The sequence below is a fragment of the Pseudopipra pipra genome, chromosome 25 (genome assembly GCF_036250125.1).
Source record: "Pseudopipra pipra isolate bDixPip1 chromosome 25, bDixPip1.hap1, whole genome shotgun sequence".
In the NCBI taxonomy this organism is placed as follows: Eukaryota; Metazoa; Chordata; class Aves; order Passeriformes; family Pipridae; genus Pseudopipra; species Pseudopipra pipra.
In genome coordinates this window covers 1,052,066-1,076,102 of record NC_087573.1, presented here as the reverse complement: position 1 = coordinate 1,076,102, position 24,037 = coordinate 1,052,066, and the positions used below count along the sequence as shown (strand labels likewise).

Sequence of the window (24,037 nt, the reverse complement as noted above, 5' to 3'; positions counted from 1 at the left end):
ATGCTCGAGATTTTCAGGCACTTCCTGATGTGCTCAGAGCCTTTGGATTGCAGCAATGACAAACTGGGGTTGTTTTTTTTTTTAATGGGACCCGGATGCCTGCTGGGGCTGGCTGGGAAAACTGGGATGAGTGGGAGAATTTCAGGCTGCACCATGTGCTCAGGTGAGAGACTCCAGGGCTGAGCTGCTGTGGTGGCTGGAGGCTTCAGGAACCAGTTTGGAGCAGGACGTGCAGAACAAGGAGCTGCGTGTGAACAGCTCCGGGTTCCTTCGGTTTGGGGGAATTGCCCACGTGTATTTGCAAATAAATTAGGGATTTAAAAGTGTCATGCAAGGGCGCTCATGATCCTTGTGCGAGGGGCTGCACAATCCTGGTGCGAGCAGCGACATGACCCCGGGGCTGCGCGGTCCCCGTGCCGGGGGATGCACGATATTTGTGCAAGGAACTGCACGATCCTGGTGCAAAGGGCTGCGCGGCGCGGGCACAGCCCTGCCTTCACCCCGCTCCGGGGGTGGAAAACCCTATTTTTGGGGAGGAAAAAAAAAAACCAAAACATTTTTAGGGAGGAGCCCTCCCATTCCGGGGAGGAAATCACCACCAACCCCGAACTGCCGGGCGGGGACTACAAGTCCCGGCAGGCGCGGGCGGCCCGGCCCCGGTGCGAACTGCAGCTCCCGGCGTGCCCGGGGCCGGCGGAGCGAGCGGGGGCAGCGGGGCGGGCGGAACGGGCCGCGCCGGGCCGGGCGGGCGCTGCTGCCCTCCCTCGGCACGGGGCCGAGCCGGGCCGGGCTGGGCTGAGCTCAACCGGGCCGAGCGCAGCCGGGCTGAGCCGGGCTGAGCCCAACTCCGCCGGACCGAGCCGGAGGGCCGAACCGAGCCGAGCCTAGCTGAGCTGAGCTGAGCTGAGCCGAACCGAACCGGGCTGAGCGCAGCCGAACCACTTCGTTGCCTTCTCCGTCCTCCCCCCCGGGTGAGTGCAGGGGTGCGGGGTCCCGGGTGGTCCCGGGGAGGGGGTCGCTCGGCTGGGAGCCCACCTTGGTGCGGGGGTGTGGGGGGTGTTTGGGTGCCCCCCTTCTCCCCCCCGCCCCGCTCCTGCCCCATCCCGGCGCGCTCTGAACTCGCAGTTTCTTTTTTCCCCCCGTTTCGCGGTAAATAACACCGCCCCCCCCGCGCTCCCGCGCCCCCGGCAGCGGCCCCCGCGCTCGGGAGGCTCCAGCCCGGCCGGGGCCGCGGCTGCTCCGCCGCTGCCGGGAGGGCTCGGGGGTCTCCGGCAGCTTGGCCGGGTGCCCCCTCCGACAGAATGAGGGTCCCGGCGGGCTGCGAGACCACCGGCAGCCCGAGGGGACCTGCCCCGGTCGCCTTTCCCGGCGGGACCACCCCCCCGCACCCGGCACCCCACGCGTGGGGAAACCGAGGCACGGATGCTCCAGGACACCCGGGGTTCGCTGGGGGGGGCCGGGCACCCCTCCACCCCCCCGGGACAGGGCGCAAAAATCCCCCCCGGTTTCGGGGACCGAGAGTGGGACCCGCCCTGTGAGTGTCCCCCCCCCAAGCCCTGCTGCTTTTGGGGTCTGCAAAGGCTGGGAGGAGTGGGGGGTACCCCGTGTCACGCGGCTTTTAGGGGGTCACCAAGAAGACACCCCTCCCCGGGGAGTTTAGGGGGCATAGGAGGGGCTGCCCCGAACCTACGGCCGCCGATTAATGATATTCATGAATTAATTGCGAGGCAGGAAGGATTACGCCAGCCCCCCGTGTCCTCCGGAGCTTCAGCGAGTCAGATGATGGGGAAATTTCCTTAAAAAAAAACCAACAAACCAACCAAACAGAACGACAGAGAAAATCTGGTGGTTATTGTGCTCTTCTAAGATAAATAAATAAGCCGGTGCGAGTCCGGGGAAAGCAGGGCCCGTTTCCAGGAATCCCGGCGCTCCTGCGCGTTCCCGGCCCTTGGGGCACGGGGGAGTTTGTGTTTTTTATATAACAGGGAGTCCGGCAGCAGCGGAGAGGGGGACCGGCGGGGGATTTTTTCTCTCCCCCCCCTCCTCTGTACTTCCCTGCCATGTTTGCTTGGCTTCATGCACGGCTGCTCCGGCCGGAGCAGGGAATGGGGCTGGTTTCTCCCGGCTGCGGGTGCCGAGCCCGCCCTTACCTGCCGCCGGGGGATCCGGCAGGGAAAACCGTGCCGGGACCGGTGGGAATTGGGGATTGGGCGGCCGGAGTTGGGAAACCGCCGGATTTGGGCTATCGGGGTGGGTGTGGTGGCGGGTCACAGCAGCACGTGCTGACCCCGCCGGGCCTGGAGGGGAGCCGGGTGTTTTCCGAGGGATGCTGGGTTTGCTTCCTGAGGGATTCTGGGTTTGCTTCCCGAGGGATGCTGGCCGCGTGTGTTTTCCATGGGATGCCGGCCTGGCCGCCCGCCCTTATCAGTAGGAAACCGCTCCGGGGTGGAGCTGGAGCTGGCTGCGGCGGGGCGATCCAGCATCCGGGTGTTTGGGATGGAGCTGTGATTCCAGCCAGCTCTTTTATTGCTTTTTCCACGCTCCACGGCGCCGAGTTTAGGGCACGTGTGTTCCTGGTCCCCCCCTGCCCCGGCACTGCCTGTGCCGAGGTGAGGGTGCCCCGGTTGCCGGATTTTGGCGGTGCCGTGGGGAACGGGAAGAGCCCCGTGGGACAAAATGATGAATCATCGGAGCAGGGGGGACATTCCCAGGGCCGAGGGTGGGGTGGCTGGAGCAGCACAACCCCACGGGGAAAAAACAGCCCTGCAGGGAAACGGGGCTGGGGAGGCCATGCCGGGGGCGTCCCCCTAAAAAGCCACAAGTGCTGAGGGTAGAAACACCCTCGTGGGTCTTCCCACAACATGGGGTGCAGGAGGGGGGAGCTGGAGGCTTAATGTGATGGCACAGCAGGGATCTCATCCCTGGAGTGCTGTTTCTCCTTTCCTGAGGTGCAGACAGCTGATGGGGAGGGACAGAGCTGGCACATCCCTGTCACCTCTGTGCTCCATCCCTGGGGACAGCTGGAGTTTGTGGGTGGGTTTTTGGGGGCACCTTGAGTTGCACTTGCCCAAAGGGAGCCATTTTGTAACTCCCCTGCATGGGGTTATCCCTCTTCCCACACAAAGAGGAAGTGGCATCACCTCCATGAGCCAGGATGGCACCACTTGGGCCTTTCTGAGCCGCTGTGTGGTCCCGGGGCAGAGGTGGATGGGATGCAGCGATTCCCGGGGCGAGCCGTGGGGTTCGTCACTGGAGGGCTGAAAGGGAAGGTCCCTTCCTGAGCACACAGGAAGCACCTGCTCATCTTTTCGTTCCCCCCACTGGTACGTACGTGAGGAGCCCCAGTGGTTCCCCCCAGTTCAGTCCAAGGTCGTGCCCCTCCACCTGGGGCTTGGCTTTCGGTCGGAGCAGGTTTTCCATGTGGATTCCCATGGGGTCCCATGCCATGGTCAGCCCAGGAATCTGGGAAGCTGAGCCCTGTGCTCCAGGATGAGGCCCGTGTCCTTCTCCTCACCTTCCAGGGAGACCCATGAGTTGGCTGGAGGTGAAGGCAATGCTTTGCTGAGGAAACAGGGAGTGGGGGATTCTCCCTTCCTGGAGGCACGGGGGTGGTTTGGGAGGTGTTTTGGGGAGGTAGGTTCTCCAGGGCTGGAGGAGGAGCATGGGATGAGCACTGTGGGATGCCCAAGGGATTTACAGTGGGTGGTGGGTGGGTTGTCCTAGATGGGCTCACCTGGGGAAGGTTCAAGGTCTTTCAGTGCCACATCCCCACAGTCCTATAGCCTTTCCGAGGAGGTTGTGCCACGTTAAAGTCTCTTCTAAGAATTGCTCCTGGGGTTTTGTCACCTTTCCTACGAGCGCATTCAGCTCCAAACAAACTCCCCACGCCCTGTGCTCTGCTTAAATCCCCTCTAGTTAAATGGGTGCAACTTTCTTTCCGGATAAACCTGAAATGCCCAGCGTGGGGACGGGCAGGGGAGTTTTGGGAGCCTCAGGGACCAGCAAGGGCAGCAGCGCTGGCTCTTGGCCAGGCTGTGTCCTCGGGATTTTGGTGGAATCGCGTTGGGTAGGGAATTTTGAGGATGAAATGAAGAGGGAGCTGCAGCCACCCGGCACACAGGGAGCTTTTCCCTGCTCCTGGATCGCACACCCCAGGGGAGGAGGGAGCTGGTGCCAGCGGGCTTGGCTACAGCTCCTGCCTTATCTGCAGCAGGGTGGGTGCCACACTCAGCCCCGGCCCTGCGGCTCCTCGGGGAACGCTCCAGGCTCGGGGCAGGTGAAGGGCTCGCCTGGAGAAATCCCAGCCTGGTGGGAAAAACCTGCGGGCTCCTCCGTGGTCGAACCGGCGCAGCGTGTGCCGGGGAGGCGGCAGTGCCCGTGGCCAGGGCCCGACCCGGCTGCAGCGGCGCCGTGCCAGGGCAGGGGCTGGATTGGCAGCGGGGGCTCCCCAGAGGCCTGTTTGACCTTCACGGAGCAGGAAAGCGCCGGGCTGAGCCGGGGGGAAGGAGGGAAGAGCAGGAGCCTCTCCTCAGCGGGTAAGCGGCGGTGGCCGGGCGCTCCCCGGGCATGGGGGTGCTGTGGGGTGGGATGGCAGCGGGATGAGCCCTGGGGAGGTTTGGGAGGGCAAGTCATGGGCTGTCTCCAACTTGTTTATTCTTGGGGAATGGGAACAGCTGTGTCTCCCATGGCTGGGGCTGCCGGGCACGGTCTGGTTACATGAGCTCTGCCTCCGCCAAGCCTCCGGGCCGGGCCTTGGGGGCTGGACACGGCGTATTTATAAATATTACCTCCTTCCAGCAGCACGGGGCTCGCAGGGAGGGAGGGAGGAGGGATGGAGGCGGCGCTAGGAGTGCCTCTGGCACTGGGGGGGGCACTGGGGTGGCCACTGTCACCTTGCACCTTGTGCTCGTGGCAAGTGGCACAGTGAACTTGGGGCACGTGGAGCTCAAGGGCTGCTTTGGCTGAGCACTCCAACTCGCCAGGATGGTTTCTAGGATTTTGGGATGTGTGGTGGCTCTAAATCCCAGCGCCGTGGTGGATTATCTGCCCTGCTGGATCCAAACTGGGGGCCGGGATGTGCTGTCCTGCCAGTTCCCCTTATTGCTCATTTATGCGGTTATTTAAAAAAGCCAACACCCAAATTGCCTGGAGTCACCCCGAATTGGGGCAGGACGGGGTTTGCTTTGGGGCCCCACTCCTGGGTGTCTCCTTTGCTGAGGTGAGCAGGACGTGGAGCGGGATTGAGAGTGGGATGTGGAGCCTTTCTGTCCCCACCAGCCCCTCCAAGGTCACCCCGCTCCCCTCCTGCCTCCCCTGAAGGCGGGCGTGATACGGGGCTGATTAATCACCGAGCCCGGGTGGTGAAGCTGCTGCTGGCTCAGCCCCGTCCTCCTGCCTCTTCACACTTTTATTTTTGATTGCTGCTGTTGGGGGGGCAGGAGGGGGGCCAGGGGCTGCCGGCAGGGGCTGTGAATTCCCCGGGTGGTCATTTGGACAGTGATGTTTCAATCAGGGCTCCTGCTCTGCTCCAGCCGCTCTGTGGGACGGGGTTTTGCTCCGGTTTGGAGGCAGGAACTGGCCCCACCGTGGTGGGGTCCCAGGGGTCCCCCTGCCTCTCCCAGCCCTGGACCTGGCCCATGGGTGCCAGTCTCCATCTGCTGTGTCTAACTGGTGTGTTGGTCTGCGTGCCATCCCTCAGCTGTGCCACGCTGGGCAGAGGGGCTTTTTGGGGTGAAAAAGAAGCTTTTTGGGGTGAAGAAGAAACACTGGAGCAAGGCTGTGTATTATTAACCCCATAACTGCTGCCACGCACAGGTGGGCTCTCGTGGACATACCTTGGCACCACCAGAACCAGGGGGCTTTTTATGGACCCCATTTATTGAGCCCTGGGAGTGACACTGTGACAAGGGACGCTCAGCCCTGTCTGATACCTGGGGTTTCTCTCCACTGGGTCCCTGCCACCTCCTCGGTGGGTCAGGCACTCTGGGGAGCCCTGTAGCTGGGGTTGTGCTGCCTTGCAGCCCGGCGTTAATGTTTTTCCTGCGCCGGGTCCCTGGGCCGCTTCCAGGCGCGGTGTTTAGCGCAGGGCAGGGAAAACATTTGGCCTCTGACCCGAGGCCTGTTAACAGCGTCGCGGGCCACGTTTCTGAGATGCCGCGGCTAAAAACGGTGCCGGTGACTCAGTCCCTCGCTGGTGCTGTCAACTGACCCCGGCCGGTCTTTGCCAAGTCCCTCCGCCTGCTCCTTCTCCCTTTCAGGGCTGCGTGACCCCCGGGCGGGGAAGGAGCCTCCGGGCAGGGCTGGGGTGGCCGTGCCCATCCACCTGCCCGACACGTCTCCTGCCCGCTGGGTGGGTGATGGGGAGGGCGCTGTTGCTCTCTGGGGTTGGAAATGGGGCTTTGCCCCTGTTTTCCCACCACCCCATCCTCACCCCAGAGGGACATAGGTGAGACCTCTGGAGCTTCTGGTGTAGACTCGGGCATGGCTAATGTTGGTGCTGGAGCAGGGTCTCCAAGGATGGAGGTTGCCTTCCTTGCTGCCAGACTTCCCTCCTTGTGGGGAGGAATCCCTTCCTAACACTGCAGGGCAGACCCTGTCCTGCTGCCCCTTCCTGGGGCTGCTCACCCTCCTCATTCTGATGGAGGTGGCCTGATTACTCACTCCTGTGCTGCAGTGAGAAAAACAAGCAGGTTTGGAGGTTTTTTGCAACTTCCCCCCCTGCACCCCGCGTGGCTGCTGCCACGTTAAAACCAGGGGCCTGAAAATGAGGAACACAGAGCACGGAGGAGTCCTGACCTGCTGGCCCTGGCACTGGAGGGTCCCCCAGCCCAGGTAACCCCTGCCCTGTCGTCCCCCTTCCCACACAGCGGGGTGGCAGCAGAGCCCATCCCGGGCCGTGGGCACCTGTGGGGTGGCTTTGTGGATGCCCAGTGGGGTGGCAGCTCAGTGACGTTGGAGAAGATGCTCCTTGATCTGGAGCAAACACCACTGGGCTTGTGGCTACCTGGACCCAGCCAGCTGTGCCTGCCTGGGCTGGGTTACCCCCGGGCTCCCTCACTTGCCACCCTCGTGTCTCTCCCCACCCCCCTGGCATTTGAAAACGAAAAACGAGGAAGGAAGGAAGGGAAGGCTCAGCCGGCACTCGCTGCCAGTAGCGAGAAGCGAAGCTGTTTTCACTTCTTTCTTCTCTCTTTCCTTTTTGCTGCCCCTCAGTTACCAGCCCGGAGCGGGGGTGGGTGGGCGGATGGCCCCGGCCCCCCTCCTTCCCCGGGGGTCCCACTCCCGCCTGGAGCTGCCGATTGATTTTTCCGCTCATAAAACGGCCGCGATCGACCGGGAAATAAACACGGGCGGGAGCGGGGCTGGGCAGCGGCGCCGCCTGCACCGAGTTTGGGGGTTCTCAGCCGAGTGGGGCACCTCTCCCTCCCTTCAGAGGGGTGGGCAGTTGTGTGGCATTTGCAGGGGGGGCACCGCGGGTGCCACCTCCCCATGGCCACCCTGGGGGGGGTAACCTGATCCCTGCACTCTGCAGGGGCTAAATCTGGAAACTGCCTCAGGGCAGCTTTGATTTCTGACCCACGCCTGGGCAGGAGCCCCCCGGGGGTGCTCTGGGGCCTGGGCGCGTGGCTCCAGGTGTTGTGTCCCCTCAGGTGTCTCTGGGTGCCCCCGGCTCCTCTGGGCAGCGGGTCTGTCGCCAGCCTGGCCCCTCGCGTTGCGGAGCAGCACCCGATGGAGCTCCAGCACGTCCCGGCGGTTGCTGAGCAGCCGACCCCGTGCCACTGGCTGTCACTGCAGGGATGAGGGACAGCTCGGGGCTCTGTGAAGTCCTGAAGGGGATTAGGGAGGGTTGGGGCAGCTCTGGGTGCCACTGGGGATTCTCCGACTGGAGCCACCCCCGAGTGCCATCCTGGCATGTTGGGTTCTTGATGAAATAACACCCCCCAGAGGGAAAGCAAGAAAGGTCCAGAAATAACCACGCTGCTAAGTAGCAGCAGAGATGTTTGGAAGGGAGATGCGTTCCCTGGCAGTGGGTCTGGCGGGTGGTGATGGAACACGGCTGGAGCCTGGACAGCCCTGTGTTCTGTGTCCCCCCCAGAGAGGAAAAGAGGAGTTGGGGCGTGGAGAGAGATCGTGACCTTTTTCCTCCTCCCTCCAGCTTCCCACCCCTCAGCCCCTCTTCTGCCTCTCCATCCCCCCTTCCTGTTGCTCAATCACCCACCCTGGGCCTCCCACTGTCCTGCCTCCCTGTGAACCAGGATGAACCCTTGCTGGGATCTCCTCCCAGTAGAGACCAGTCTGGGGCTCCCACTGTTGCAGGGACGGCTCTGGAGAACCACAGGGCACCTTCCCAGGAATAACAGGTATCCTGGATGGAGCTGCCATCCCATGTGCTCTATGTCTGTGCCCCTGGATGGTGGGATGTGTCTCCAGGGTGGGATGTGTCCCCCAGGGTGGGGTGCCTGCACGGTGACAGCCGGGTCCCCATCCTGTCCCGCCAGGGCTGACTCAGAGCGAAAGCAGAAGCTGCTCCGTGTTTCGGGGGGTGGGGGGGAAGCCAAGCAGAACCAAGGGGGTTATTTTAAACCTGACCTAATTTCCCCCCTCTCATTATCAGGCCTGGCTCTGGCCACCCTTCCCCATCCTCATCCTGGGAGAGAGGGGATGCTTTTGATGCCCCCCACCCCTGTTTTCTATAAGGGGGTCTCACAGCCAGGCAGGGCAGTGGGATGGGGGCCGGTGGGGGTGAGTGGGTGCTGTGTTGTGGGTGGCTACACCCTGGCACCCTTCACGTGACACCCTCTGCGGGCTGTCCCTGGTGCCACTGGGGTCTTTTCCATGGACCTCTGCTGTTTCCCATCTCAAACAGCCCCCTGTCCCCTCCTCTAAGGCCATTTGCAACATCAGCCTTAATGAAGCTCCAGTGGATAACTGTCCTAGGCTCTCGGCTCCCATCCCCCTTCGGACGGGCCACCATGGCTAATTAATTCCCTTCCCCTTGCCGGTCAATAGCTGCTCTTGAGCTGTGTAATCGTATTGCTGTCCGTGCTGCCTTGATTTAATTTCCCCCCGGGACAGCGCGTGGCACCGCGTCCCAGGGCCGGTGTTTTGTGTCTGCCGTGGCCCCTCTGTCTGCCATCACACCTTGTATTTAAATAGCAAAGCCCCCCGGATTTGTCTGGTGATGCCCCCGGGTGTTCTGTTCCCCTGGCAGCTTTGCTTCGGGTCCTGTGCTCTGCTTCCCTCCCACCCTGCAGACGCAGATCCGGACCCCCCATCCCGTGCGGCACCTCCCGCATCCCGGCCCCGCGTGGGAAAGGCGCCCGTGGAAAGCTGCCGCGGTGGGTCGGCTCGGGCAGCTCCCCGTGCCCCGGCATCCTCTCGCCCTCCGCGGGCGCCGTCCCCTTTGTACGGGGGAACAAGGGCCGGTCTGTGCGGGGCGGGGGCCTCGCCCGCTCCCCCCGCCCCTGTGCTCGCGTGCGGGCCCCGCACAGAGCCCGCCTTGTTCATCCCACCCGGAGCGCGGCTTTGGGACAGCCTGGGCTGGGGTTAAACCTGCCTCCGGCTCCTGGCACCCGCCGGCCTTTTCTTCCTGCTCTTGCCTTGCTTTCTCTTTCCCTTTCGCTCCCTGGCTCTGGGTTTTCCCGTCGTTCCGGTGTTTGGGAAGTTGGCGGCTCAAAGCGCTCTCCAGCCGTGGTATGTGAGTCCACGCTCGCCGGGCACGGGGTCCTGGCTGCTCCCTGTCCCCCTCGGGGTCCCTGGCCTGGCTGCTCCCTGTCCCCCTCGGGGTCCCTGGCTGTCCCTGGGGACAGCGGTGGTGTGGTGGGAGGCTGCAGCAGGAGGACAGACCCATCCAGCTGGCGTCAGGGCATCCATCCCGGATCAGGGCCGGTGTGGGTTCTCCGGGGTGTCTGCTCCTTTTCCGGGCCTCAGTTTGCCTCCTGCACAATAGGCTGCTGGTGACGTGCCTGTCCCCCTGCCAGGGTGAGCTCCGTGCCCGGTGGGTGCCCGCGTGTCCCCCCAGCACCATGGCGTCGCGCATCGGGCTGCGCATGGAGCTGATGAAGCAGCAGGCGCAGCAGGAAGCGGAGCGGGAGCGGGTGCAGCAGCAGATGATGATGAACTACATGCAGCAGCAGAGGATGCCCGTGGCCTCCACCCCGGCCATCAACACCCCCGTTCACTTCCAGTCCCCGCCGCCAGTGCCCGGAGAGGTCCTCAAGGTACCGTGCTGGGGGTGTCCCCCCTGCCCAGCCGTGGGGGAGCCCGCGGGGGTCCCTCACGGTTCGTCTCCTCACAGGTCCAGTCCTACCTGGAAAACCCCACCACGTACCACCTGCAGAAGTCACGGGACAAGAAGGTTCAGGCTTATCTCTCTGAAACCTACGGGAACAAGTTCGCTGCCCACGTCAGCCCCGCCAGCCACTCTCCCAAGCCGCCCCCCGCCGCGTCCCCCGGCGTCCGGCCCGGCCACGTCCTGTCCTCCTCGGCGGGCAACAGCGCTCCCAACAGCCCCATGGCCATGCTCAACATCGGCTCCAACCCCGAGCGGGAGGTGAGGGGGTGTCACCGCGCAGCTGGGGGGGCACAGGGGGCTGGCAGGGGCAGGGAAGCCCATTGGCACCTGCGCTTTTCCTTTCAGTTCGATGAGGTCATCGATGACATCATGCGCCTGGATGACGTTCTGGGCTACATGAACCCCGAAGTCCACATGCCCAACACGGTAAGTGGGGGGTGATAGGGACGGGTCAGACCCGGGGCTGAGGGAGGGAGGGGGTTCTGGGGGCCCCACAGCCCTGTGCTTGCCAGGGACAGAGGGGACATTCCTCCACATGTAGGGTGCCAGCCCAAGCCAGCCCCATCCTTGCAGGCAGCAATGTCTCCCTTTTTCCAAGAGAGCCAGTTCTCCAGCTTCTTTCCCTCTAATGACAGTTGGGAATCCTTTTAAAAAGCCAGAGAGGCGGGAGAGGGGCGTGGGGAGGGACCCAGTGTCCACTACAGCATGGGGGGATGTGAGTGCTGGGAGTAGTTTCCCAGCAAGAAGCTCCCTCAGAGCCTCCCCGTCTCCTGGGTCAGATCCTTATGGCAGCTTGTGCCTCCCAGTGGGATTCATCCTGCCGAGCCCTTCTCGGATGTGATTCATCTGCCCTATTTTAGATGTTGGCCGTGGGAGGGGATCAGCTGTGCCCTTTGAAGTCCTGTTTTCTTTGCTGCTCTGATTATTGCTGCTTTAAGGGCCATGGGAAGACAATTCCACCTGCCTGGGCTACGCACTCCCATCCCAGAGGCCAAGGGGCTGGGCTTGATCCTGGTCCCCGTCCTGGATGGAGCCAACCCACCTGTCCCTCTGCTTTTCAGCTGCCCATGTCCAGCAGTCACATGAATGTCTATAGTGGGGACCCCCAGGTGACAGCCTCGCTCGTCGGTGTCACCAGCAGCTCCTGCCCTGCTGACCTCACCCAGAAGAGGGAACTCACAGGTACGTCCCCAGAGCTGGGGTGGGGACAGCGAGTGCCAAAACTGGCTGGGGCTGCTCTGTCCCCATGGGCAGGCAGGGTGGTTCTGGGGAGTCCTGGGGGGCTCTGATGCCAGCCTGGGATGCTGGTGGGGTGAGGCACAGCCTTGTCCCCTCTGGGTGATGTTGTGGGTCTCCTGCAGATGCCGAGAGCCGAGCCCTGGCCAAGGAGCGCCAGAAGAAAGACAATCACAACCTGAGTGAGTTCAGTGCTGGCTCTCCCTGTCCTGACCCCAGAGCCCTTTCTCCATCACTCTTCATCCTCATTCCTCCTTTCTCTGAGCTGTGTCTCCCTTCCCATCCTACCTCACTGGGAGAGACCCCCAGACCCTGCATGGCTCCCTCTTTCCTGACTCTCCAAAATGCAGTGCAGGAAACACCCCGTTGTCCTTCTGGGGGAAGGTCAGACCTGCTGGGCCATGGCTGGTGTTTGGCTCCAGAGGTTTCTCATCCCGAGCCCCCCAGCTCCAGAGGCACTGGGGCACAGTGGTGGCTCCCAGCCCCATGAGCCGGGAGCAGCAGTGTGGTTGGGAGCCTGTGGGATGTGGAGCCTCCCCTGCTCCTGCTGCCCCCTCATTTCCACACCTCTCTTCTCACCTGCAGTTGAGAGACGGCGAAGGTTCAACATCAACGACCGCATCAAAGAGCTGGGGATGCTGATCCCCAAGGCCAATGACCTGTATGTACCTGTGGCTCCTGCAGGGGGGGATGACTGTGGGTCCTGGGGGCTTGCTCAGCACACGGGGGTACCTGCAGAGGGGCTTTCGGTGCAGCAGGGGTGAGGGGACACATTGCTGGCACACAGGCCCATCTCTTTTTCCCCCCTGGATGGCAGGGATGTGCGCTGGAACAAAGGGACAATCCTGAAGGCGTCTGTGGACTACATCAAGAGGATGCAGAAGGACTTGCAGAGGTCACGAGACCTGGAGAATCACTCGCGGCGCCTGGAGATGACGAACAAGCAGCTGCTGCTCCGCATCCAGGTGAGCTTCCCTGCACTCCTCCCTGCCTCTGCTCGGCTCCAGCCCCATGGGCAGCTCACTCCTGCCCTGCCAAGGGGACAGGCAGGGGCTCTCATCCCTCTTCTGGCTGGTAAGTCCTCAGGAACAAAGTCCTCGGACAAACCTGATGTCTGAGGCTCAGGTCGCTGCACCCTGTTGAGCTTGGCATGGGTCACCCATTTTCCATCTTCCACCTCTCCCAGGGGCTCCTTCTCTGTGGGCTCAGTCCCTCTGTCCCTGCCACCTCCATAAATGTCCGTGTGTCCCCGTGTGTGACATCCCACCAAAGCCCTGCTGTGTCCCGTTGCAGGAGCTGGAGATGCAGGCACGTGTCCATGGGCTGCCCACCTCCTCGCCCTCGGGCGTCAACGTGGCCGAGCTGGCTCAGCAGGTGGTCAAGCAGGAGGCCAGCGGGGACGAGGGGACGCTGGAGCCACTGCTGCCACCCCCGGACCCCGAATCGCAGCCGCAGCCGGCGCTGCCCCCGCCGCCCCAGTCTCCCTTCCACCAGCTGGACTTTACCCACAGCCTGAGCTTCGACGACGGCTCCCAGGGCTTCCCGGACAGCCTGGAGCCTGGACACAGCGCTTCCTTCCCATCCCTATCCAAGAAGGAGCTGGACTTGATGCTGATGCAGGACACGATGCTGCCCCTGGCCTCTGACCCCTTGTTCTCGGCCATGTCCCCGGAGGCCTCCAAGGCCAGCAGTCGCCGGAGCAGCTTCAGCATGGAGGACACAGACATGCTGTGATGAGGAGCTGCTGCGAGGACTGGCCCGTCAGGTTTGGGGTGTGAAGTCACAGGACACGCCTGGCAGGAGGAGCCCGTCCTGCCACGCACTTGAATCTTCCCAGGAGTACCTTTCTCTATGCAACGGGGGCTCGGGTCGTGCCCGCCGGGTGCCACCGTGTCTTTCTCAGCTTGTTTTTGCCAGGGGCGGGGATGGACCTTCCCGGCTTGCTGTGGCATTGGCCTGACTGCAGATTCCACGGCCTGGGAGCGTGGTGTCGGCTGCTTTGCCTTTCAGCGAAACCCTCCCGGCCCGACCCCCTTCCCCAGGGTGCCTCTGGGAGCCCCCAGCCCCTGGGAGCAGAGGGACGATGCTCCGAGCTTTGTGTCTGGCTTTGCTGCCTCCTCGCCCCGCTCCGGGAGCCCCCGTTCCCAAGGAGTCTTGTCCAGTGTGGTGTCCGAGCCCCCGATGCCTCACGGTGCCACATCCCTCGCGGTTCCTCCTTCCTCCGAGCCACCTCTTGGGGTCACAGGGCTGGGGGCAGACCAGGGGCTCCAATTAGTTGGAGCACATTAATTAACGTGGCACTGGGGTGTTGTCTGAGTGAGATGGGCCTGAGGCTACAACTTCAGGTGGGTGTTGAGGGCATCCAGAACAGCTGGGATGGGGTGTTGGATGCTCCACCAACCCCCTGCTGTGACCCCACCTTGTGGGGGGACCCCAGCTCGGGGTTAGGCAGCACCCACCACCCCAGAACCTCGCTGGCCTCTGGACAAGGGCTGGACACGGTGTCAGGTGACCTCCAGCCTCCCTTGAGATGCCCCCCCAGAGGTGCCTCTGCCCTGTGACACGGAGCCCTGGCTCTTTGCTGGAAGCATAAAGGGGTTTCACACTGTTTTGGGGATACCTGTTGAAGGTCCTGCCCCATGTGGGCACAAAGGTCTGGGCTGTGACCAGGGAATGGTTTGTACCAGTTGCCAAACTGAGCTGCTGCTCCCTCTGCCTTGGACTCGGGGGGTTGTTTCTCTTCCAAGTGTCACCAGCTCGTTCCCCAGCCGGGATGGCTCCGTGCTGGGGATCTGCTTTGGGCTCTGCCTCTTCTGCCTTCCCAGCCTGGGAGGTGGCTAGGAGGGAGCTGGGAAGGGCAGGGGGACACTGTTCACAGGGAAAATACTGCATGGATTTATTCAGGGAGAGGAGGGAAGGGGGGGGAGAGGAGACCCCCTTGGCAACCATCACCCTCTGGGCCGTGGGTGCCCTCGGGGATGGGGCTCCCTGAGTGCCCCCCATCCTGGACCAGGGATGGGGGATGTGTGGGGTCAGGAAAGCCCAGCCAAGGTGGGGCAAACATGCCCCATCGTGGCTGGATTTGGGATTGGAAGTGGGGGACAGCCACAGTGCCCCCCTGGAGAGGTGCCTGTGGGGTGTGAGGGTGTGGGGAAGTGCAGAAGGAGGGGAGGGGAGGGGGAAAGAAGAGGGAGGAGGTGTTGGAGTGGCCCTGGAGCGCTGGGACAGGGCAGGGGCCAGGAAGGAGGGTGCTGGGCGAGGGGCCCTTGGTTTGAGGAGCTGTTGGGTTTGAGGGTGTTCACAGGAGGCCTTGGCACCCTCTGTGTGCTGCCGTTAGTGCCTGTAAAGAGAATTATCCCCTGGCAGGGTGACAGCACCTGGCGCTGTGCTGGGTCCCTGGGGATGGGGGATCCCTGGATCTGGGCACCCCAGAGGGGCTGCGTGGCTGCCTCAGGGCAGGCCTAGGAAATCCCGTAGGAAATTGGGATTGTCGTGGCTTTAGGGTGGTTCTGTTGGGCCCTCAGGCACCGACAGGACTCAACCAGAGCACGAGATGTGGCGTCTCCCCCAGCCGTGAGTAAACAGTTGTGGATTATAATTATTATTATTTTTTTTTTAATCTTTTGGGGGTTTTGTTTGTTTTTCTCTTTTTTTTTTTTTTTTAAATGCACTGTGCTCTGATTAAAAAATTTTACTACTGTTTTATAAATAAATGTATAAAAGAATGAACTGGAATGGAAGAAGAATCATTAAAATATATTTATTTACAACACCCTGGAGCGTTGCAGTTTCTTCTTGTCCCAGGAGCTCACCTGTGTTTCCTACCTGTTGGGTGGTCTCTGGAGCAGGAGTGGGGGCTTTGCTGAATTAGCATCACCCCTGGGAAAAATCTGCTTACAAAGTGTCCTGCTGAGCCCGTGCCTGGCAAAACTCATCCCACGCCACATCTGCAGCCACGTGCCAGGTTCCCACTGCCCCCCATCACTCCCCCTCTGTGATGGTGTTAAACACACACACAAGGGAAAAAAAGAAAGCAAATCCACCTTAAAATAGACTTCCCAGGATGGAAAATCACAGGGGCTAATCTTGGAAACTTTATTAAAAGAAGAAGGAGGGGAAAAAAGAGCGAGAGGAGTCCGAGGGGGGAGAGGAGGAGCGAGTGGTTCCAGACACTTTAGAGAAAAAATAAAAAAAAAAATCCCTGATTTGATTTATCTGGGGAGTGTGAACACTAAATAGAGAACAACGCCTGAAGTGTGAATTATTTCCTATATTAACACAGAGAAAAACTGATAGCCTTTTCATGTCAGGAGAATAGTGTGGAGGGAGGGAGGGGAGCGAATGACATTGTTCCATCTCCGGGTTTGCTCACTCTTTATCAGGCTGAGATCAAAATTTATTCCCAGGATGAGGCCTGCGGCCCGGCTGAGGCCCTAGAGATTTTTAAGGGCCTAATTAAGAAAACAGGATGAAAATGGCGAAATAAGAGGGCAATTTACTTCTTGCAGAATAGGGAGATCAAATCAACTTATGAGCAATTAATGTGCACAAGGAGAGAATAAAGGGATGCCGGGATATGGAAGAGGGCCTCATTTTAATGACATGCTCTGGTGTTGGCATAGAGGATTACTCTGAAGGTCAGATGTAGATTGAAACGACCTTGCAGATTCTTAACCCTCCTTCCAATTAACAGAACCAACTCAGAAATGCAAAAGACCCTGGCTCGGAGCACTGTCATCCCTTTATGTTCCGAAGGGAGGGGGAAAAATAAAATTACAAAGGAGAGAGAGGACGAAAGGGGGTTTCCTTGGCTTCCACAGCAGCTGCGGAGACGGGAGCTGGGGCAGGCGGGAGAGGAGGCTCTTAATTACAGTCTGAGAGCCACCCACGGAAAAAACGGTGTCAGGGCTCCGAGTGGGATATAAAAGGGAGGCAGCACCGGCTGGGGCTGTGGCGGGTGTGATGAGCTGTGGCAGGGCTCTGCCCGTGGGGATGGGATGGGATGGGATGGGATGGGATGGGATGGGATGGGATGGGATGGGATGGGATGGGATGGATGGATGGATGGATGGATGGATGGGTGCACAGAGCCGTGGGATGGGGAGCAGACAGGTGTCACCACACCGGGGTTGGGGCTGCACCCGGGGGGTCCTCGCCTCTGTCCCCCCACCCCTGCCGGGCTCTCCCAGTGGGATCGCTGGTCCCAGGCCGCCTGTGGCGCTTTTTCCCGATGTTGTGGCTGTTCCCACGGGGAGGAGGAAGGAGGGAGCGACCGGGAGGGTGGAGGCGTCGCGCGTGGCCGTGGCACCCGGGACGGGACAGCCGGGATGGGATAACTGGGATGGAACAGCCGGGATGGGATAGCCGGGATGGGATAGCCGGGATGGGATAACCGGGATGGGTCGCCGCGGGCTCCCGGCGGGTCGGGGTGGGAGCGGCGAGGCTGCACCGGGGCTGAGCAGCCACAAGAGAGAGCCAGACGGTTGCGGAGCAGCCGGGGCTCCGGCCGGGAGCCCGCCCGGCAGGACGCGCATCCCGGAGCCCGGGGCGGTGTCTGGGAGCGGGAGCGTCCCGGGGCTCCGGGTGTGGGCTCCCAGCCCAAAATCCACCGTGCCCCGGGCTGCAGACCCGACTGTGGGGGCAACAGGGGAGGGGCAGGTTCTCCCTCTCTGCCTCACTCAGGTGAGACCCCACCTGCCTCCAGCGCTGCCTCCAGCTGCCGGGAATCAACATCAGAAGGACCTGGAGCTGCTGGAGTGAGTCCAGAGGAGGCCACGGAGGTGCTCCAGGGGCTGGAGCCAGGCTGGGAGAGCTGGGGTGTTCACCTGGGGAAGGGAAGGGTCCAGGGAGACCCAAGAGCCCCTTCCACACCAGGAGAGCTGGAGAGGGGCTTGGGACAAGGGTTGCAGGGACAGGACAAGAGGAAATGGTTTAGATGGGATATTGGGAAGAAATTTCTCCCTGTGAGGGTGGGGAGGTCCTGGCACAGATTGCCCAGAGAAGCTGTGGAAGTGTCCAAGGCCAGGTTGGATGGGACTTGGAGCAACCAGGATAGTGGAAGGTGTCCCTGCCCATGGCAGGGGGTGGGACTGGGTGAGCTTTAAGGAGCCTTCCAACCCATAACATTTTAGGATTCTAAGTGGGAATTACCCCACACAGAACCCAGGTCTCCCCAGTGGGTGATGCTGGAATTTGCCTGTTCCTGTGAGCTCGGTGTGCTGTGCTGGAGCTGACACCCTCTGGGAGCAGGAGCAGTGGGTACCATGCTCTGGGGGTTAGAACCACATCCCTTGGACTGCTCCATGGGACAGGTCTGAGGGCTGGGTTTGGTTCTGTTGTTTTATGGTCAGATTGGATTTGTCTGAAAGCAGAGATCTGTGTGAAGAGAGCTGGGAGTTCCCAGCACTGGCCTTTGGACACATCTCCAACCCCCTCAGAAATGCCAAGTTGTTTCTCAAATCCCAGAGAATTTTCTACAAAAAAATTTTCCTGGAGAGGGGAAAAAACCTTCAAGGAAACAGAATATGGGCTTGATGCTGCAGGAAGAAAGAATGAGCACAAGCCAATCAGCACCTCTGGAGAGAGATGCTTGGCCAAGCAAGGCAGCTCTGCCCCGAAAACTGGAGCAGAAGAGCAGTGGAGAGCAGCAAGAGGAGTGGGAAGCTCGAGGCGCTTCCCCTGCTTCATCCCAAACCTTGCTGCATCATTCCCACGTGGCTCCATGGCATCCCTGGCACGGGGCAGAGCAGGACCTGGGACCTGGAAGGCATTCCCTGCCTCAGTAATGGGCTCTTGCTGAGTTTTCCTTCTCCCCCCGTGTCCCTTCACTTCCTTCCTGGCTCTGCCCGAGCCCTCTCTGTGGTTTGAGCACTTCAGCTGCTCCTGCTGCTCCTTCCCCACCTGAAGCCCAAACCCTTTGCCCTGAGGTCTCTCTGGGGGTTGTTGTGGCAACGGCTGGGATGAGGTCAGGGGGAAGGGATGGCTTTTTCAGGTGAGGGAACAGCCACACGTCCGCCTTGGCTTCCAGAAACCAAAACAGCTCCCTGCAAATAAATCTTTGCATGCAATAAAGAGGGAGAGACCAGAAAACCTCTGATGCCTGTCCAGAAATTTCTTCCAAAGAAAAGGGTCTCGGCTGGTCCCTGGGTGAGTGGCTGGCTCGGGAAGGTCACTCCCTGGATGTGTTTGGCCTGTTGTTTTTCCATCAGCAGCTTTTTAAGGCTGTGGGGCTGGGGAGCCCCTTGGACTGTGAGTGGAGCTCTCATGGTTTGATGGCTGTGAGGATTCCTGGAAGTGGCTGTGTGCTGTAAACCAAAGGGCTGAAGGGTTGGTGGAGTTCTGAAGAGGGCTGTGGATGAGCTGGAAAAAAGCTCTGGGAAGAGGAAAATGAGGTGCAGGTAGAATGTTGGTGCCTCAGTTTCCTCAGCACCCGGGTGAGGATGCAGAGGCTGCTCTGGGGAAGGGAGCTGGCCCTGGCCTGAGCCCCTGTGGTGCAGGTGGCAGCTCGTGTGGAGCAGTGATGCCAGAGCAGCCCCTTTCCCATGGGATGAAACCTTCCCAGGCTCAACCCCCAGGGAGCAAACCCCCGTTTCCCAGCTGGCTGTGCACAGCCCTGGCTCAGGTTTGGCTCAGACAAGCTGGGGCACTGGGAGAGTTTGAGTTCTGCCTCCTGGATAGAACTCCCAGGAGTTTGCACTCCCGAGTCTCCTCTGGAGCCAAATGGCCCAGCTCCACTGGCCCTGGCAGGGCTGGGATGTCTGCCAGGGTGAGCTTTGGCCCGGGACACCCGATGGACTCGACAGTCTACCTGGATTTTCCATGCTGGAGCTGGATTTACAGAGCTGGATGCTGCAGCAGCTGCTGCCTGGGCGCTCCAGTGTGGTCGTGCTGAGCTGGGAGCAGCAGAGCCCTGTCCCTGCCTCCAGCACAGGGCACCTGGAATGCACCCTGGGGTGCTGGGACCCCAAGGAGGGCCAGGCTGGGGGGAGCTGTGCCTTGATTGTCTCGATGTTTAGAAATCCTGTTGGAAATCCAACCCTCCTGAGCCATGTGGACACCACAAGGAGCTCCCCAGGGACGCACAGGGACTCCTTCTCCCACCAAGCTGCACCCCAAAGTCCTGGGCAATCTGCTTTCCCAAGGATGCTCTGCCTGGGAGCCACCCTGCACCCTGATCCTGGGATTTTTCTCCCAGCTGGGTAATCACAGGAACCTTGGGAATGTGGGATTCCTCATCCTGAGCCCCTTCAGGATCCTGCTGTGGGTTTGTCCATCTCCCACACCACTGTGGATTCCTTTTCCCTCTTTCCCCCACACTCCAGAGCTGGTTTAATCAGCTCATAGTTTTCATTTCATGCCTTTCTCTCTCTCCTTTTTTGAGGGGGCAGTGAAATTTATACAATATTTAAGCAGCATAGTGGAGTCCTGGAAGATATTATTAATGTAAAAGGGACAGGCTGGAAATGCACTTGAACCTGGTTACAATTAGAGGGTGATTTTTCTAAAGGTCAATGAATTCAGATAATATCCACAGGGGGGAAAAGAAATTTAATACCTTTTTAGTGAATTAATTAATTATAATATTATATCGGCTTGGGGTTCTTTTCCAGAATGATTAAGGGAACGATCTGTCTTCGGAGAGGCTGGGGGAAGTCAGTGAGCAAAGGAGAGACTGACAGAGGGAAGGGAGAGAGGGGGAGACTTTAATGGGAGAATAATGGAGCCTTTTCTTTCCTTTAAAAACTTACTGTATTTTCCAGGCCACATGATCCCTGCTTGCCAGGTCCGGACCCTTCCCTTCCAGCCTCTCCCAAGGCTTCTGGAGGGATTATTCGGTATTTTTTGTCTTTCCAAAGTGTCTTTGGGTCCTTCAAATGCTGGATGTGGTGCAGGGGTGGACGGACCCTCAGTGACAACCCCATCCCTGCTGCCCCCAGCACCGTGCCCAGGGCTGGCAAAGGGGGTTCTTGCCAGGTGGGAGGACTTGGGGTCTCCAGGAGCCAGCGAGAGCCGTGGCCTTGTCCTGGTGCTGCTCCAGCCCCGGGGAGCCCCGAGGCCCCAGCCCTCAGCAGTGTTGGTTTATCTGCAGCCTGAGCCCAGGCTGGAATTTACACTCTCTGCTAATCCAGCCAGCCCCAGAAATTAATTACAGTCTTGTACATTAAAAATTAACATAACCTTTCTGGATATATGTTCTTATAGCACAGGAGTGGGCCAGAGTCCCTCGGCTGCCTGTAATTGGAGCTGCTTTTCTTCTAATTCTTCCCCCCCGCCCTGTTTTTTAGAGATGTGGACATTTGAACTCATTAATCACGAGCCTGGTAGCTGGTAAAGTTTAAGAGGTTTGTAATTGCGTTTGGGGCTGGCAGAGTTTGCAGGGAAGGGGGAGAGAAGGGGTCTCTCCTCTCTCCTTCGTTGTGAAGGTTTAAGCAGCACCCACAGTTTGGGGTGTCCTGGCATGGGTTGGGGACCCCAAACCTGTCAGGGCTTGGCTGGAGGAGAGATGGGCTGGAGGGGCTTTTGCTAAAGTTGCTCTGCAACCTCCCCTGTGCCCTGTGCAGACACAGTTCCAGCAGCTCCTTTTACACTAAAATAGAAGCAATTTTTTTTGGTGGGAGTTATAACACCTTCCTGCTCTTCTGCTGAGTCCCTCCCTGGCTGCAAAGATCCCAGTCCAGTGGGGATAAATCCAGATAAATCTGCAGCTGGATGCCCTGTGGGTGCCTCAGTCTGCAGGGGCTGAGCTGAGCCCTGTGGAGTGAGCACTCCCACTGCTGCTCTCAGCACTGAGTGGGAACATATGGAGCCCTGTAATGGGATTGTGGGAGATGGTTTGTGTCTCCCATTAATGGGCTCGAAGGCAGAGTGTGTGTCACAGGCACGGAGAGCATCCTCTCCAGGGATTTGCTCTCTGCTGCTGCAGCATCACAGCCCTGGGTTATGATCTCCCAGGCTCTGCTTTCCCATGCTGGGAGCTGGGCTGGGAGCCTGAACCCCCTTGGTGGGGCTGGGGGAGATCTCCAGGTGAGATCTCTGGGAAAACCCCAGCCAGAGCCCAGCCCTGGGTGATGCTGCTGGGTCATGAAATCACTGAATCCCACAATGGTTTGGGCTGGAAGGGACCTTAAAGCTCATCTCAGGGACACCTTCCACTAGCCCAGGGACACCTTCCACTAGCCCAGGGACACCTTCCACTAGCCCAGGTTGCTCCAGGCCCTGTCCAGCCTGGCCTTGGACACTTCCAGGGATGGGTCAGTCTCCTGAGGAAGAGAATTTGTGATGCTGGGCTGTGCTGGTGGCTCAAAACTCCAAGTCTGCTGCATGTTGTGCCCTGGCAGGATCTGGCACTGCCCCTGTTCTCCCACTCCTCCTGGGAAGTGCTGCTCCCTCAGCAGGCTCCCTCCTCCTCCTCCTCCATTGCCTCCAGCGGGGCAGAGCACTCGCCAGGCCTTTGGGCACGTCTCCTCTTCCCTCCTTCCCCATCTCTCCTCAAAACCCCACCATCTTTTATCAAACCAGCCCTTTCATTTCTCTTTCCTCCCCCTCCAACACCACCACCTCCCTCCCTCCCACCACCTCCACCTCCCTCAGCCAGCCAGCGACTGCCGGAGAGAGCCAGCTCTCTCCCATTGTGCTATCTTTGGGTCCTAAATTAAAATTTATGACATCTTGAAATGAGCAGTGAGGGTAATTTTGCTTCTGAGCGAAGATGCTAATGAGTCCCCTTAATGGCGTGAATAAGGAGTTGACGGGTCGTGTGTCACTTTGCGCAGCCCGTGCTGGTGGTGTAATGGCCGCAGTAAGTGTCTGTAATTATACCCTGTCTCGCTGTATTTTGGCAGCCGTTGTGGGAGAGCAGCGGCTCAGCCACGAACGAGGCAGGGGGGGAGGGAGAAGGGAAGGGGGGGGGAAAAATCCCTGCACCTCCTGTGCGTCCTCTGTGCTCCCCGGACTCCCCGTCCCTCGGGAGCAGCTCGGGGTGGTGGGATGGCTGCAGCTGGTTGAGGGTGAGCTGCTCCATCTCTCATCTCCTTTCTGTGCTTTAAAACCAGGTGATAACCCGCCTTGTCCTGCTCTGCCATGTTCCCATGGGGGGACAACAGAGACCTGTTGGAGCCGAGTGCGTGGGACACTCTGCTCAAAGCTATGACATGGGGTCTGTCCCCTCCAGCCCCCAAAACACGAGGTCCCAGCTCTGTCCATGGATCAGACTGGGGTCCCCTCCCAAGGCTGGCACTGGGAGCCCCCCAGCTATTCACTCTGCTGCTGGCCTGGTCCCTGCTTCCTCCGTGGCTCATTTCCTCCATGGAGTTACTCTGGGGGATTGTCCTCACCCATTATCAGTCCCTTGGATGTTTTCCCACTATTCGACATTGTGCTGGGAGCTTCCCACTGAGAGACAATTAGTGTGGAGGTAAGAAACCCACCCCTGTTCCTCCCCAGGGTGTAAAACCCACTGCTGTCACCTGGGCAGGAGCTGAACCCTCTGGTGAGGCAGGAAGTCCATTGCCTGGGGATGCTTCATCACCCAGGGATGCTCCATCACCAAGGGATGCTCCATTGCTTGGGAATTCTCCATCACCTGGGGACGCTCCATCACCTGGGGATGCTCCATCACCCAGGGATGCTCCATTGCTTGGGAATTCTCCATCACCTGGGGATGCTCCATCACCTGGGGATGCTCCATCACCCAGGGATGCTCCATGCCAGCTCTGTTGGGCTCCAGGCCGGTCCCTTGGCCTGGCACAGAGCTGCTGCCTGGGGATAAGGCTTTGATTTGCTGACACTGGCTTTGCAGGAGTGAGTGCTTGGGGCTGGATTTACCCATGGAGAATTTCCTGGGACAAGGGCAGGGGTTTGTTGGAGGAGAACACAACACACAGCAGCTCCTGTGGCCACCACGGAACAGCTCCCAGGGCCTGTGGAAACGGGCTGTGAGCTCAGGAAGCCGTGTCCCCTCCCAGAGGCTCCCACAGCACATCCCAGCTCGCTCCCTGCTCAGCCCCACACCTTCCAGCTGCAAAATCACCACGTCTGGCTCTGTTCCGTGGTCTCTGGGCTCGGGAGCCTCCGAGCCGCTCACAGAGGATGATTTACAAACTGTGGAGGGTTTCCTTGGCGTGTTTGTGTAGGTGGGTTTTTGTTTATGTGTCTCTTGAAGCCTTGAGAGCCCTCGACATATTTCTTCCTTTCCTCCTCCTGCCTCAGCCCACACCCTTCCTGATATGAGGAATTCCTGGGCAATCCTGGGGACCACGGGCAGGAGCTGGGAGTGCTGCTGGTGGCCGTGGGACCCTCACCAGGGCCAAGCAGAGACGAGGAGAGGCTTTTCTCTGTGTTAATGTGGGTGTGGGGGTGGATGTTACTCCCCTTGGCTCTCCCCATCATTCCTCCTCCTTGCTCTGCCATCACTGCCTTTGGTTCCCAAGGCTTTTTGGGAACCTTTGTGTCTGAGCTGAGTGGAGCAGCTTTGGGCCTGGCACTGGTTCGAGGTGTCCCTTTGGGGAC

General features: G+C 60.2%; 1 protein-coding gene across 3 annotated transcripts; it reads left to right on the top strand.

Moving 5' to 3' along the window:
* The first annotated feature begins 698 nt into the window (after window positions 1-698).
* Window positions 699-15,302, top strand: TFEB (transcription factor EB). 3 transcript variants are annotated; one of them, XM_064636049.1, is made up of 10 exons: window positions 699-971; window positions 1,732-4,535; window positions 9,981-10,220; window positions 10,298-10,552; window positions 10,640-10,720; window positions 11,356-11,476; window positions 11,656-11,712; window positions 12,116-12,191; window positions 12,348-12,495; window positions 12,824-15,302. In XM_064636049.1, exons 3-10 carry the CDS (start codon window positions 10,026-10,028, stop codon window positions 13,262-13,264), a joined length of 1,374 nt encoding a protein of 457 aa, XP_064492119.1. In that variant the 5' UTR covers window positions 699-971; window positions 1,732-4,535; window positions 9,981-10,025; the 3' UTR covers window positions 13,265-15,302. The 3 variants fall into 3 exon arrangements, with proteins under 3 accessions (XP_064492119.1, XP_064492118.1, XP_064492120.1); XM_064636048.1 differs by lacking the exon at window positions 1,732-4,535; XM_064636050.1 differs by lacking the exons at window positions 699-971; window positions 1,732-4,535 and adding an exon at window positions 9,675-9,693.
* Window positions 15,303-24,037: the final 8,735 nt, after the last annotated feature.